At 42.5% G+C, this 16,665-nt stretch overlaps 1 protein-coding gene across 1 annotated transcript; it reads left to right on the top strand.

The window, feature by feature from the left end:
• Positions 1–6,700: 6,700 nt before the first annotated feature.
• On the top strand, positions 6,701–13,623 carry LOC139653542 (ephrin type-A receptor 6-like; the record flags this gene model as incomplete). Its single annotated transcript, XM_071530407.1, has 6 exons — positions 6,701–6,762; positions 7,554–7,763; positions 10,385–10,534; positions 12,227–12,403; positions 12,794–12,933; positions 13,509–13,623. Coding segments are annotated over 6 exons (854 nt in total), but the record flags the coding sequence as incomplete, so codon positions are not given.
• Between the last annotated feature and the right edge of the window lie 3,042 nt (positions 13,624–16,665).

The following is a 16,665-nucleotide window of genomic DNA, read 5'->3' as shown; positions in this document are numbered from 1 at the left end:
TATGGTAATTTGAGTCTGAATGTGTGATCAAACCAGCGCAGTGTGTCAAGCAAATACCTTTGTATTTTGGCTCGGACTCTATTTTTATATTTAAATATTCAGGGAGCAAAGGATTTGAAGTGGTACCTCTGTGGGTAGCCTACCTCTTGAACAACAGAATTGTTACTGCATCAGTGTGTGTGTGTGTGTGTGTGTGTGTGTGTGTGTGTGTGTGTGGGTGGCCAGCGTGCATGGTTGTGTAAGTCATGTCACGTTTTTTGTGCAGGCATATATACGTTATCATCCACACAAGGTTAGTGTGTGTGTGTGTGTGTGTGTGTGTGTGTGTAGACTTGTTAACGAGCTCTGTTTTACGGGGCTCACCCAGTGCAACATATGGTTGTTTTTACAGAGGGTGTATAAAGTGAGACAGGGCTGTGAATATAAATGTGTCCCCTGAAGACTCTCAACCCTCTGCCTGCATCTAGATAGAGGACACTCCTCGGCTCTGACCCCGCTGACTAGGACTGCACCGATACGAGTGTTTGAAGGCTGATACCCATACTGAGATTATGGGATGGAAGCCGATATTTTGCGCTGACAGCTTTCAGACTGCCACTCCTGAAGCTGTGGACTTCTCTGGTCCGACATCTGATATCAAAATTGAAATAATAGAAACATGTCCACTAGCTGTGGTCAAGGAAAGGAACTAAAGCTTTTTCTTACACATCTTTGTTCAGTTCCAGTGAACACATTCTGCGGTCTGTTAATTCTGAATAACAGACTGCTGTTTCACATCTAATCCAATCACTCTGCAGTGTGATTTTTATTCAAATTAAGTGGCGACACCTTGTGACAAAAAGACATTAATCCCTAGTTACTGCAGGCAGTCAAGCTGGACTGCTAAAGCCTGTAAATCACTTTAACTTTTAATAAATATTAATAATAATGAATTAATAATAATATTAATAATATTTAAAATCAATCAATACAAGTGCAAACAGCACTCTGACATGCATTCTCAACCACTGTGCAGCATGCTGCAGGAGCAGTGTAATGTTAGAGAGTACTGAATCCTGCTTTCACCGTTCAAGATGGATCACAAGAAGGAGCAGCCGGGTTTATTCTTTCTATCTTCTAGTCATTTGGGTTTGTAAGGGAGTGAGTCATCAGAACAAGCCATTTCCAATGCCAGCAAATACACACACACTTACACACACACACACACACACATACTGTATATACACACATAACAGCTCAATGCACAACAGCCTTCTTGTGCTTGGCAACGGCATCATATAGAGAGACAAATTATTCCAATGTCCTTTTTCAGCCTGTCTGTCTGCCTGTCTCTCTCTCTCTCTCTCTCTCTCTCTCTCTCTCTCTCTCTCTCTCTCTCTCTCTCTCTCTCTCTCTCTCTCTCTGTCTTTCTCTCCCTCCATCTGTTGTTGTTCTTCAGAGACTAATTAAGGAGAGTATTGTGCTGTGACTGACTGCCATACCTGCACTGGAATAACAGGTGACACATTAGGCTCTGGTAAACAGGTGCGCTTGGTTTCGTTCACGCACCGCACCGCAGATCCATATAGTGTTTCCAGACCTCGCTAATTAGTTCAGGAAAGCTGTGTAATTTACTATCGTCTAATGCAATGATTCTCAACGTGGGGTCCGGGGACCACCAGGGGTCCTTGAGGGGATTCCAGGGGGTCCCCAGCAAATTGATGAATTGTTAAACATCAGCATCATTTAATTTACAAGAAGTTAACACAATTTGTCCAGAATTCTATGACTATTTGTATTGTATGTAGGGAGATAACAGTGAAACTATCATCAAGAGAGTCATTCTTCTACATTCTCTAATTGTGTTAACTTCTTGCAAATGAAATAATGCTGAAGTTTAACCATTCATCAATTTGCTGGGGACCCCCCGGAACTCCCTCAAGGACCCCATGTGGTCCCCGGACCCCATGTTGAGAACCACTGGTCTAATGAGAGTTATCATCTATCACTTCTGAATTTATGTGGGAAAAATACTTTTTTGGGGTTATGTGAATAAGACTTTTGCTGATTTCAAAAAGCTATTATGGGCCTATTCGGTCCAAAATGGGCCTTCTGTACCAAAATGTCATGCATTTGCGCAAATTCAACTTGAAACTTGCTCTGTTTTTTCTTTCCATAATTGAAATATCTCCTTTCTCTAGTGTCTGGAGAATGGGAGAATGGGCGATTGGGCAAATACATCAGGGGTCGGAATTTCCATTGCCAGTGCTTTGCTTGATTGATCTTCAGTATTATAAACTGTAGCTCAGACGCTCAGATGGGAAAGTACAGGCAGGGACAAAAATTACACTCAGGTTGATTTTGAATTTATTTACAGGCTAAACACAGCCACCATTTCCCAGAACCCTCCGGGGGGTGTACTGGTTTTGTGCTACTGCTATATATTAGGAATGCACCAACACCATGTACTTGTTTTTTTCTTGACTGTGAGGACTTATACTAGAATTTTAAAATGTAAAAATGCCCCTTCCTTGTACATTTAAAAGGTCCTTCACAATTCAAGTTATCTGTTTTACAACCCGATCGTTAGCACACAAAATGAACATAAATATTTCCTGTCCGTGACCATAAATTACAGCTTTACTTGTTCATTCAGCGGCAAATAGGTTATATAACCATGACAGTGTCCTCTCTGGGGTCAGTTCTCACCTCCTGTCTCTCTCTTTCCTCTAATCAAATTTTGTAGTCCCTGAAACAATCACTCACATCAGGGGTTCTCTTATTGCCTGTCACAAAATGTATGTTGCTTTCATAAGGGTGTGAGACAGCGGTGGCATGAGTCAATTAGTTGTGTTATGACATTTCACAGAAGCTGTGAAATGTATTTTGTGGGTGAGCAGCGGGGTTTCTGAGTTTTAATTAACATCAAGTCTCCTCGTCTCCGTTTCCCGTTGAATACAAACCGGCCGAGATGTCGTGGGATTCAGAAGTGACAACAGAATTGCGTTGTTTTACATTATAATGCAGCAGTGGAGCATGACACCGCATCCTTACCAGTGCCAGGGGAGCCTGAGTACAGAGGGTGCACTTTTGAGTTGTTGTTTTTTTTTGTTTTTTTTTCTTTGGCATTTTATGATTTATTGGACAGATATAGTGAGAGAGAGAGACATGCAGCAAAGGACCGCGGGCCGGATTCGAACCCGGGTCAAAACCCTGAGTTGCTTTTTTAATGTCAAATTTATTTGTTGACTTCTATAGTAAAATTAAAGAAGAGAAAGTGCACTTTCATTTGTACTTTCATATATAGTGATGGAGGGATTATAGTTTATTTTTCTTTGAAACCCCAAAAACTGAAATCAAATGCACTGACTGAAAACACCCTGCACTCTAAAAGCCCATTCGGACATATTGGAGGCACCTGGTATAAGACGTCCCAGCAAGAAAGGTCAAATTGGAACAATTTTGAAAAGAAAATATATTCAAAATGTCCTACTATGACTTATAGATGAAGAATGAATAATATATGTTGTGAAAGGCTTTTGCCAGTCAAACAATATAGCCCAAGTGAGTTAAAAAATTTGACTGAGCCGTACATTGGCATTTAAAGTTCAGGCTTGTGATTGCTGAAAACTATTAGACAGCAGGGTGATGTGATCCAGGGAATCTTCCCATGTGCTGTGATTTTTCATATTCCCATTTGTTTTGCTGTGGTAAAAAAAAAAACAATGTCTTGAATTTGAAGTGTGATACCATGTTGTTACTGCGCTACAGTAAGCCTTCCATTATTTCTCTTTCCAGCAGTTCCGAATGGTTTACAGCTCAGCAGTACACAAGCCTGGCTAGCCGCCTGCCAGCTGTAAACCAGTCAGTCTGCAACACCATAGGGATCCTCTGTGGGGAAACAATAACATTTTTTAGAAAGATATTGTGGTTGTACGTCTTTCTAACTAATGGTTTGGGCCGCGCGACAGAGTGGCTAATCGGGGGAAGCGGGACGAATCCCGGTGGGGGGGGGGGGGGGGGGACCGAGATGGAACAGTTTTACAAACTGACCAACTTGACTTGATGCATGAATCGACTGCTGATGTGTGTCTGTGTGGTTTTGCCGGCCCCCCTCTCTCTTTTTCTCTGTCAGACTGGCAGCGGTAGACACACACACACACACACACACAGAGCTACTGACACGTCCCTCCACATGCACAACAAAATCCACCTAGAGGCTGATAGGGGGGTTAGTGCGGCCCCCCCCCCCCCTGGATTGGTCAATCCCAGGCTTGTTTTACAATGTGATTGGTCGACTCATGACTTAATGACAAGTTCAAGAAGTCTAGTTTCGGTCTAGTTGTGAACAAATAGAGAGAAAATGGATGCACAAATTAGAAATAATATGCAACAAAATGTGATAAACTGACTGTTTTGTATGCAAACAAGCTGGCAGCCATTGGCCCCAGCAGATAATAATTATGATGATGATGATGATGATGATGTAACAGGTACATCAGAGAGGGAGTAAAACTGAAGCATATGATTGCATGCATTGCTCAACATTTTTAGTGTTGTGCTGTTGAAGGATTTGTTAGTCTAAGTATAAATTATAGTTCTTTTATGAGCAAAGTGGTTATAATTAGGCCACCTGTGATATGTAACACTGCGTTGACTTTGCCAAATTATTAATGATCTACGCTGTGTTCTATAAGAATCTCATTTGCTGCTGTTGTTTTTTTTTTAGTCTATTAGTAGGTCAAGTTATTGATGAGAAAAAAGGAGGAAAACAGGATGACTAGAGCTGTAGCCAATGCTATTAGAAGTGTAAAAAGACAGATTATAATACCACAATACTGCTATTAATACGACTACCACCGGTATTATATTGACTTAAAGTGCAGAAAAAGAAACAACAGACAATAAAACAGAATAGGGCTTGGGGGGGAAATGAAATAAGACATTTCAGTATGTAAAAAAACAAGTGTTTTAGTTGTATGTGTTCATATTAAATTAGTAGTAATCCCACTGATTGATTTGGTCATACATTTCTCACAGTTTTAGCTTCTATGTCAAATATGTTTTTGATTAATAACACAGTAATGCACACTTTATACTCATCCATATATTACTTCAGTTCCCAAGTGCTTCAGATTAATGAAGTTGCCCTGTAAGTATAGAACAACTTGCACAAATAAAACAATAAGGCAGGGTTCCCAACAGTTTGTTGGCATAGACTCTTTGACATTGGCCTGAGTGCATAAGCAGTCTGTACACCTGATAACATAAAGATGCACACTTGCACTTCTGCTTTGTAAATCTAACAATGTGGAGAGTCAACAATGCACATTTGCATACTCTGCAACACGTTCTGTTTGTTGTATTATCTTCGATGTACCTTTTTGTTGTAATTAACCGTCGCATTATGTTCCGTATATTATTTTTCTTCGTTCACTATGTTCTACTTTATCGTTCTATTCTTATCTATATTCTGTTCTTCGCTGTCGGAATGACCTAAACTTCCCCACTGGGATCATTAAAGTTTTATCTTATCTAATGTTTCTTTCCGCAGGAGGACTGGATTTCATGCTGCTCCTGTAATCACGGGCTAGTAGGGCTGCACAGCTTTCATACATTTCTTATTTTAGCTTGAGTAAGAGTTTTTCTATGGAGCCAGCAGGCAGCACATCTACAATAAGGCGGTGAAAGAGGTGATCTTTGGCAGTGTTAGTGTGTCAGTGTGTGTTTAGTGAATCGATGCCCCTGTTTCTCCCCTAACCCTTCCTCCTCCTCCTCCACCCCTCCCCCCGCTCCTCTCCCTCAAACCCATCGCTTTAGCCCTGTCCTTCTGCGTCAGACACCTCCTAAGTCCGTAATCCCCTCTCTCCACCAAACCTACTCTATTTTTTTTTTTTTTCCTCTGTCCACCTGACCCCGTCCGTCCATCTCTCCCTCCTCTCTTCCCCCCAATGTAGTGATAGCGGTGCTAAGCTAATTAGAGACAGCGTTCTAATCAGACAAGGCTGCTGTGGATTACTGTCCACTCTCTGCAGGCCTAACCCCTTGATACGTGAACTTGTGTAAGGATAACACACACACACACACACACACACACACACACACACACACACATAAGTAAAATTAGATCTGGTCCAGTCAGTATGATGGGTATGAGACAGTGATTGATTATGTATTGTAGAATTGATCAATACTACACCGGTTATCTGTGGGAAGACCTTAACCTGAATTGATGCCAATGTGACATTTTGATTGGATAGTTGTATTAATGTTAGTATTATTAGTATAATTATTATTCAGTGGAGGTTTCAATGGAGAGTTTTAGTGTCTTATGATGGGCTAAGTGTTGTTTTAGAAGCTTTTCCACGCTGACAAGAAGACAATTTTTATTTTTTGGCATGAAAATAGTCAAATTTAAAGATACTGAATACCAACACAAAGCATAGCGTTAAGTCTGTATGGAGAACGGTGATGGATCTCAAGTTAGGCTTTGTCCGTCTTTGTTTTCCCACCAACTATTGAGTTGGTCCTGTGTTTGTTGAGACATGAAAAAAAGTGAAAAAGTTGCTTTATGTGCAGTGGGCTGAGTTGTTTACCAATGTACATTGTGATTGATTCCAGTTGTGTCTCTTCTCTCCTGTCTTTCCTGGCCAATAAAGCAGTAGTGCCAAGAAAAATCAGCTTTGAAGAAGTACAGACTGTTGTGTTTGTGTGCTTGCAGGCCGGCCTGTGATGATCGTAGTGGAATACATGGAGAACGGATCACTGGACTCGTTCCTGAGGGTGAGTGCTGCAGTGATCAGGGATATTGAACATATGTATTGTTTCTTCCCTCAGGTACTGTTTTTGTGGGAAACAAATATAGGTCTGTAATGATAATAATACACTTTATTTATATAGCTCTTTTCAAAGTGGTTTTGCACTTACAAGCAATAGTACAATGATGGAGGAGACAATAAGGCCGGCAACAAACTTGCCATACAGTACATGGTTTAAGAACAATGGCAATAAACAAGGCATAAAATAGGTAAAAACTCAGACATTCTCTATATCTTTAAAAGATGACGAGGATCTTGCTCATCTTTGTTCCTCAGTCAAAGTCTTTGGGCCAGACAGCAAAGTCTTCTTTGGTCTTTAGCCTAGGTTAAAGGATATGGATCGTATCTAGGGACCAAACCTAGCTGTGTCTCGAAAGTAATCATTAAAATCTGAAAACGAATCCTAAAACAAGCAGGCAAGTTAGATTTATCTCTGTCATGGCTTAAGAGAAGCTTAAACAGGGCTAATGTTATCCTGTGATCAAAAATATAGTCCTGTCAATAACCTGTCAGCAGAAATCTGAACTGTCTAAATCACTGAATTACGTCACTATACAGTATGTTTCCTTGCTGCTTACAACCTAAACCTCTTTCTCATTATCATTATGTTGCTTTACTCTTTCTGCTATCCTTCTTTATGCACCCTCTTTTTTCTCTCCTCTTTTATGCATTACTATACTTTCATCATCATGATCATTTTCTGTACTTCCTGGTTTATGCAGTGACTTCTTCTCTCTCTCTCTCTCTCCCTGTCAGCAACATGATGGTCACTTCACCGTCATCCAGCTGGTGGGCATGCTGCGTGGCATCGCCTCGGGCATGAAGTACCTGTCAGACATGGGCTACGTTCACCGAGACCTGGCGGCTCGCAACATCCTGGTCAACAGCAACCTGGTGTGTAAGGTGTCCGACTTCGGCCTGTCCCGAGTGCTGGAGGACGACCCGGAGGCCGCCTACACCACAACGGTACACCACACGTCCTAATGCTTCATCCACGAATACCAAGCAGCTAATTCTGTAAACTGATACAGGTTTTACCAAAATTGCATTAATCCGGTTCTATTACATACCAGAGAAATCCTTACCAGGTCAACACATGCTCCCAACTGTGGTTAGACCCATATATTAGTGTCGTCCACCTTTGATGATGGTGGATATGATGCAGTGTGATTGATTACATATATATTGTAGAATTGATAATCCTGGTGTATGGGAAGACCTTACCTTCCAATGTGACATTTTCATCCGATTCCACACATGTATGCATGAATATCGTTATTGTTAGTAGTAGTAGCAGTAATAGTAAAATTTATCATCATGGGTTTCAGTGGAGAGTTTTAGTGTCCCATGAAGGTCTAAATGCTGTTCAAGAGGCTTTTCCATCCTGACAAGGATACAATTCTGGGGGAGACACTGACTACTTGGAATTTTTTTTCATTTTCAGCATGAAAAATTCAAGATGTTGAATGTCTAACATTGTCTATCAGCAACTTGGTATCGGCCTTCAAAGACCCTACACCCAACAGTGACATCACAAAAAAGTCTTGGCATGACTGTCACCACCAGGCAGTGTGAATGAGGGGTAGAAGTGAACATTTGTGCCTGTTCCACTTGGAATGAAACAACTGTTCTTTCTATTTTGTCTTGTTTTGTTGAAAGTCTTGTTTGGGAAAACATTGCATTGTTGCTAGAGTTGCTGGAGGCGTCGCTATTACCTTTGACTGGAACCTCATTCATGTTTGATGAGAGGAGAATTATTCAAGCCGGCCTGCTGAAAAATGCATCTGAAGCAGCTTTGGAAGCCACTAATTCCCTTAAACCACAGGTCCTCAGCACACAGAAATAACATGGAGTCCTTCACCACACATTATTTCTCTCAGTGCAAGCATATTCACTGCCAGTATGGCTAACTTTGCTTTACCCCCTTCAATCTTAACCTATTGTGTTGGGTCTTAGAGAGAACACTGTTGGAAGTTGTGTTGGGAACAGTCAGACTTGTATTCTTGGCAGGGTGGAAAAGCCTCTGAAGTGTCCTTGAGCAAAACACTGAATCCCTAACAGCTCCAGAGGTGCTGCTCTGTATCAGACCCTGACCTCTGACCTCCCTGTGGAGGGGGGGGAAGAGAAAATACGAATTTCTCCTTCAGGGATCAATACTGTATCACAAAACAACCAGCACCAGCAGCACCCTGAGGACCCTCTTCTCCTCTAAAGCTCCTCCCCGACACCACACTCAGTGCTGAGACTGGAGACAGGATCCGACTGATATGGGTTTTTGAAGACCGATACTCTGAAACAGCATTTAGACCATCATAGGACACTAAAACTCTCCATTGAAACCCATACTAATGAAATTCTTTGAGGTGGGTTAGCAGCTCCTTAAGGCAGAGTGAGGCAGGTTTCACTGCAGGTTTTACAGACTGACACCAATATTGGCTCGACATTTCAGCGACCTCCCCTCCTTCTCTCCTTACGGCGGCATAGGAGAGAGAGTTGCCTTAGATGGTAAAACTGGATGGTAAAAGAGACTCTCCTCTTTAAATCTGTCTGTCCTACAGTGACCTCCATTCTCTGGATTGTATTGAGGTTATTGTATGTGGAGGAAATGCTGCGTTTATGGTTCCAACAGTCACTTTCTGCCCCACAAGACCCTGGGTCAAAGCTGAAGAAGGGACTAAGGAAAGGAAAGGCAAGGAAAAGAATGAAAAGGAAAGGAAAGGAAAGGAAAGGAGATAGGAGAAGTGCAGAGGTGAGGAGAGGAGAGGAGGAAATTGGCGGCAGTAAAGACAGAGAAATGGACAGGAAGAGACAGTAAGTCTGGCTTCAGGATTAACTCTGGAAAGCCTTAGCAGGAACAGTATTTTTTAAGTATTATGGATGTTATGCGTCTTACAATGGAGCTCCTCAGATCCATTATCATTAGCCAATGCTGGATTTCCCATCCATTCCATTCCCTGGTTATCCCATACTATGCCAAAGAAGCAATCATAATCTCAGTGGTAGAACACATTTAGAAAACAACAGCCCTGGTTCATCTGATCAGCTCATAATGTCCAGGAAGGCAAAACACTCTTGAGATATGTGATAAAACATCTGCTGTTGCAGTCTCATAGAAGGCAATGGAAATGTGCTGTAAACTGCCCAGTCAAGGAAATCTTCTGCTTTTCTACATCGCATTAGAGAAACTCTGTAGCATCTAACTCAGACAGTGACGTTAGAGCTTTGTCTGAGGCAGGTAGTGCTGCGTCTGGTTTAGAACCACCTCCTCCAGATGAAATGCCCCCGAGACGAGTGTTTACAGGGTTTGAGGCTACACTGAGATGTCTCCGTTTGAATATGAAATCTGAATTGAACATGACAGCATGGTAATGGTTTGCCAGGTACATAAACATTTTTACAAGCAGTGGTCATCACCGAAGTGTGACAAGGTTTTTACCTGTCACACAGCGCATTTTCCACTTGTGCTGTTCGCAGCATGCAGTCAGTATGCTGATCCTCGTGTTTGTGTGTTTGTGTATTCATGCATGCACACTGTTTATGTATTACTGTGTGTGTGTGTGTGTGTGTGTGTGTGTGTGTGTGTACAGGGCGGTAAGATCCCTATCCGGTGGACGGCTCCTGAGGCCATCTCATACAGAAAGTTCTCCTCAGCCAGCGATGCGTGGAGTTACGGCATCGTCATGTGGGAAGTGATGTCGTATGGGGAGCGGCCATATTGGGAGATGTCCAATCAGGATGTGAGTCATTGAATCCTCATTCATTTTATTTATCCAGGGACCACCAATGTTTTCCCAGTAGGCTCCATTCTAGTCCTCACACTCCATTGAGGGAATTCTGAGTTTATTTTCCATTATATCGGTTAAAGTGGTCGCCTTTTAACGCCTTGCCTCACTGTTTTCTCACATCAAAATCCTATCAGAGAGAGAGAGAGAGAGAGAGAGAGAGAGAACAGAAATGCTGGAGAGATTCACCAAAGGGATGAAAAGGATGAGTGAGAGGGGAAGGAAAAGAGCACTAAAGGTGAGAAAGAGTTTCAGAGGACTTGGGTCCAGCAGAGGAGGGTTTTTTAAAGCTGTGGAGTCAGAGCCTGGCTGAGCGACCTGCTGATCCCCGGGCGGCGGTCAGGGATTGGAGGGTCCGCGGAGGAAGCCGTTCCATCCCTCTCTCCGCTGAGTGTGAAAGCCCCGCCGTAATCCCCTCAACCCCTGACACACACACATTTATACACGGACACACGCACACACACATTTGGTAAGGTCTCGGGGCTTGGGGGGGATTTGTGCTGCTCGGGAATTGCTTAGAAGTGCTTTCTAAGGCAAAAGACCGGCCAAGCCTCAACCGGCCTAACGCGGTCTCATCCTGGTCTAGGCAGCACCACAGCTCCCTACAGAGACACATAGACATTCCCACAGTCCCTTTAGATATGATATGGAGATCTACTACTAATACTTAATCAACACAGATCAAGATCTATGGAAACTACTTGGTGTTTGTTTGGGAAATTGATTGATTGCACAGATCCCGTGTTTGAGTACATGTGCTACACACCAAATTCAAACCCAGTTCTCCCACACAGGAAATGAAACAGCCAAAGAAGAATCCTCCCTGGATTCTGGGAAATAATGCAGGCTTACAATGTCTCAGGCAGAGCTACTATTCATGTATCCCAAACAGTCTCACGATGTCGCTGTCATTCTTTTTGTATTTACACTGTACTTGCATCTTGAGTCCAAATGCAACCAACGTCAACAACAACAGGATCCCTTCTTCTTTGAGTATATACGAAGTAGATTTATGTGAAAAATAGGCACAAATACATTTGATTCGATGTCACAATCAAATTGGAATGGAAAAATCCATGTTCAAGTCCACCATATATGCCCTACTGTGTTAGTGCTGTTCTGCACGAAATAAAACTGATCCTCAGACCACATACGCAAATCCCAATATGCAAAGCCATAAAGCTCTAGAATGCAAGGTTATTTATTGGGTTTGTTGTGTTTGTCTGGTCCTCATATATAGATATGGTCTTGGTGTGTTAGAGGTGTAATATGGTGAATGGTGGACTTGAATATGGAGTGGTCCATTTCTGAGATGTTCTAGGTTGATTTTGACCACAGAATGTAACTTTTGAGTGTCTGTTTCAAATATATATATTTTGTACATAGTGAAGGAGGAAGGCATTATATCAGAACCCGTTTCTGACCAGCCAAATCTTGTCACATGTATGTGGTCAAGACTTCCTCCAAGCTTTTTGCATGGGCTGCTTTCAGACTCAAGGTGCAAGACCCAAGCTTCAGGCTCTTCGGGCTACTGTCCGTGCTTATACAGCAGCCTGCCTCCACATCCAAATACATGTGTGAATCCACGACAAGACGAGACACAATTTCTTTTCCTGAACCCTTCATCCCATCCCTCCATGTCTACAGGTGATTCTGTCCATCGAGGAGGGCTACCGGCTGCCGGCGCCGATGGGCTGCCCCGTGGCCCTGCACCAGCTGATGCTGCACTGCTGGCAGAAGGAGAGGAGTCATCGGCCCAAGTTCACCGACGTGGTTTCCTTCCTGGATAAACTGATTCGCAACCCCAGCAGCCTGCTACCGCTGGTAGAGGACATCCAGAGGTACAGTGTGGAGCCCTAGCTGAGGACGGATAAATGTAATGAGTTGAACTGAACTGAGCTTAACTAAAGATTTTACCTCGCCACTCACTCTACTTGCTCCTAAAAATGCCTTGCATCTCTCTCTTTAGCTCTTATTCTATGTTTTATTCTATGGTCATAGGAGTAACGTAAGGGCACAAAGGCTCTAATCTTTGCACTTTTTAATTTTGTTGCTTATCATTTTTGAGGCTTATTCTAGTACCTTAGCTCTCATTGCAAGTCACTCCGAATAAGAGCGTCAACTAAATGCCTAAAATGTAAATGTACGTTAAAGTGAGCCGAACTGATCAGATCTGAACTTAACTGGGCTTTTGATTGCATCAGTCTACCAGAGTCTCCAGGGGAGGTGATCGACTATCCAATGTTCATCTCCATCGGTGACTGGCTGGACTCCATTAAGATGAGCCAGTACAAGAGCAACTTTGTGGCAGCAGGCTTCAACACGTTGGATTCTGTGGCCAGGATGAGTATCGAGTGAGTTGAAGAACCAAAACATAACCAAGTTATTTCATCAATGTCACATACTGAGGCAGAGATACCAATTTCTCCATTCACAGTAGCCTCAATAGACCAGAATGCAACGCAGCTGCATTGCATTCTGGTCATTCAAGACGTGTTGTGTTTTGAGTAAGGGACGTGGCTGCATTCACAGACACAGCCCAATGTTCACAAGCTACTTAACCTATACATCCACCTTCGATTGAAAGCAACTGGGGGTTGTCCAAAGGCATTCTGGGAAACGTAGGAACTCACTAACTGAGGTAGAAGTAGATGGAGCAGGTTGAGGGAAAGTGGGTTCACCAATAAAGTAAATTACAACATTGATCACAAAATAGCTCAGAGGATGCATTGAACATCACAGATTGATGACATATGACAGTGGAAGCATGGAATTTTCCGTTAAGGTTAAGGAATAAATGCAGTCAATGGAAGGTCCTCGCAAATATTATAATAGTGTCTGTGTGTGTGTGTGTGTGTGTGTGTGTGTGCATATGCGTGCGTGCGTCTGCGCGTGTGTGTGTGCGTGTGTGTTTCCCCTCTCGGCCTAGAGATGTCAGGCGTATCGGGGTGGAGCTGATCGGCCACCAGAGGCGGATCACCAGCAGCATCCAGACGCTTCGCCTCCAGCTGCTGCACGAACAGGAGAAGGGCTTTCATGTATGAGAGCGCCCCCCGACCCCAGCTGGGACGCGTGGAGAGACGGACCGGACGGGAGCGAAGTCTAGACCAGACAAGTCTACAGCCTGTGCCTCAGTCTCCACCCCCTCATACAGACAAGACGGACAGTCTGTTGAAGCCTGGAGGTCATTGGATGGACTACCGCAGCAGACTGTCCCCTGGTCTCCCTCCTAACCAATAGCAACACAGACTGTTTTCTACTATACACCCCCCCCTCCCCCCCCCCCCTTTGCCCCATAGACCTGCTTCTGCCAGACAACTATAAGACAGCCCAGTAGACTCTTTTAAGACTGGCCCCGGCCCTCAATAAAGGGGAATGTAATGCCTTGTTGCAGCAGCAGTACTTTCTATATGGAGCAACAATATCTAGAGATGTAGATTTGCGAACGTAATCTACCGATTCTTTTCGGGTTTTTTGTTTTTTTTTCTTTTTCTTTTCTCTCTCCATGTTTTGTGCTCATGTAGCTGCTATCGGGTGTGCAATCGCAAAGGTTTGCCCTTTGTGGAAAAATATCCTCAAACGTTTTTATTTTGGAGTTTGACAACTTCTCATGAAGGTATTATTCGCGTCGCTTTATTTAGCCTCTCTCCAGAGATTCTGGTACGCTAATACTTGAAGAAAGAACTACGAAGCCAGTCTTGAGGATATCTTGAATGTTTTAAAAGTGTATAGACGATTTATCGATAATTATTATCATAACCTAATATCTATCTATGTGCAGTCCTGTATGTGAAAGCCCTAGTAAATCTGGATCTTACTTCAAATGTTTTTATTTATTTATAAATTCTATCCAAATCAGCAATACAGTATTATGCAGTCACCTCAGTATCTCAAAGAAGAGAGATTGTGAATTGTGAAAGGAGAAAAACTCTTAGGGGCATCTAGACATTAAGATCACACAACACTATCCACCTCTGTTGGTATCGTCACATGCTAAGACTTGCAGACCTGGATCAGTTGCCTTCAGCTGAATAACCATATAAGTCTATTCTTAACATCAGCCTGAATTATTTGGAGCGTGAATGGTATCGCCTAAAAGTACACAACCTCCACTGTCTTTTAACTATGAATGTTCACGAAACCTCGTCTGTTAGGTGACGATACTCAAAATCGTCATTCTGAAAACTTAAAATGGACTTATATGGTTCTTCAGGATTAACTGAAATCCTTTCATATACCTTGATTGTTTGCTCTTGCCTGCAGTTGGCGGTCTGCAGTTTTGGGACGACCCAGCTGATCCAACCTGCCAGAGGGGGGTCAGCTCATCCCAGACGCAGAGCTAGTGAATGGATTTCAAGGAGTCATTTTACCCAAATCTGAATTTACAGGGTGATTCATGTAAAGATTTTGGGCATTTGTGGCAATATGGGAAGCCAGTGTACATAAATGTAGTCTGAAATGAAAAGTGTTGGATCTACAGTAGTTGATGTCATGATGTCAGATGTTTGCCATGGAGATCAACGTGTATTCCCATCTCGGAGTCAATGGAGAATAGACAGAATATACCATGTAACTAGTTAGTTGAGTTGCAGACAGCAGCAGTAGCTAGAACCTGGCGGATGAATACTGGCGAGAAAAGGCAATAGGTCTTATCAGTGTGTGCAATAGGATAGAGCTCAAGGAAAAGAAGGCAGAGAGAGAGAGAGAGAGAGAGAGAACTAACACACACAGCAGCATCATGAGTCATTATAACCTCAGCAGTAACACACACACTCTCACACACACATACACACGCACACACACACACAGAGATTGCCTTACAGTCCAATTAGCCTAGAAAGAAACACTTTAGGGTTTGGAGAAGGTGTGATAATCCGACGGACCTTGAATCACAGGACTTTGCCATTAGTTTGAGTTGTATACCATATTCCACATGGAAGCCCCTCTAGAGCTGTGGGATTTCCAGTCGCAGCGTAGATACTTATCCAGGGCTTCAGGAGTAGGAAGGATGCAGCGCACGTACACACACACACATAAATACATACATGCACACACACAGACACACACACACACACACACACACACACACATACTCGCACACATATTCACCGCCCTTCTGCAGAATATAGAGAGTATGAGATGCTGTTTGTTTAGCATGTCCTACTGCTGAGCAATGGTAGAACGCTCTTTTGTACAAAGTACAAGTATACTTATAATTCTTGTATTTTATTTTTCTATAATTTCCAAAGAGATGTTGTAGATCTTGCACACTGTAAGAGGCAGTTACAGCAGATATTTATTTGCAAATAAAGGTGAACAGTTCTGGTGGTTGACTGTTCATTTTGTTTTATTTCTATTTTTGAACTGGGGTGAGGAACCATGAGAATCGAGCAGTATTGATTGAAAGGATAAAATGGTTTCAGAGAGATGTTATGAATTTAAGGGGAAGGAGAAGAACTTTTGCACACCTGTAGATCGACAGGTGCGTAGGAGAAAATCATGGGCCGACTATAGTAGAAGAAAGGACTCCCACACACTGTCTACTTTAAAAAAAAAAAAAAGATTTATTGGGAACAACGTTTCGGTACACAGAAAAGATTTATTGGGAACGTTTCGGCACTGATGAAGGTCTGTGTACCGAAACGTTCCCAATAAATCTTTGCTAATTGCAAGTGAAGTACAGTGTGTGGGAGTCCTTTCTTCTACTTGAATTTAAGGGGAAACATCACAGATCTGAAGATACTCTCAAGATACAGTATAAGCAAGGATGTAATGGAGGGTGAGCCCACCGGAACTTAGTTTGCCTGCCTTTTTATTTGCTGAATACAGTTTACCACTTTCTAGGGTGACATAAATCTTTAGGACATTGATTTTATAGTATATATCATAAGTAGAATGGAACTCATTCAAATTATGTGACAGTAGTGTCTTTTAAGGGAACAAAACCATAAATTAATAATTTTCTTTATTATTGAGTTTTCTTTGTACTGGTTGATGTTTGCCTTTTGATGAAGTTTGATCATGGTTTACCCACCATCTTATTTACCACTACATCACTGGATATACAGTACCTCTATGTAAGATGG

Source organism: Centroberyx affinis, unplaced genomic scaffold, assembly GCF_046629955.1.
Source record: "Centroberyx affinis isolate AG114_WGS23_722 - 3 ecotype Tasmania unplaced genomic scaffold, CSIRO-AGI_Caff_v1 ptg001925l_1, whole genome shotgun sequence".
Lineage (NCBI taxonomy): Eukaryota > Metazoa > Chordata > Actinopteri > Beryciformes > Berycidae > Centroberyx > Centroberyx affinis.
The sequence above is the reverse complement of the archived record's forward strand: the minus strand, read 5'-3'. Positions and strand labels throughout refer to the sequence as shown.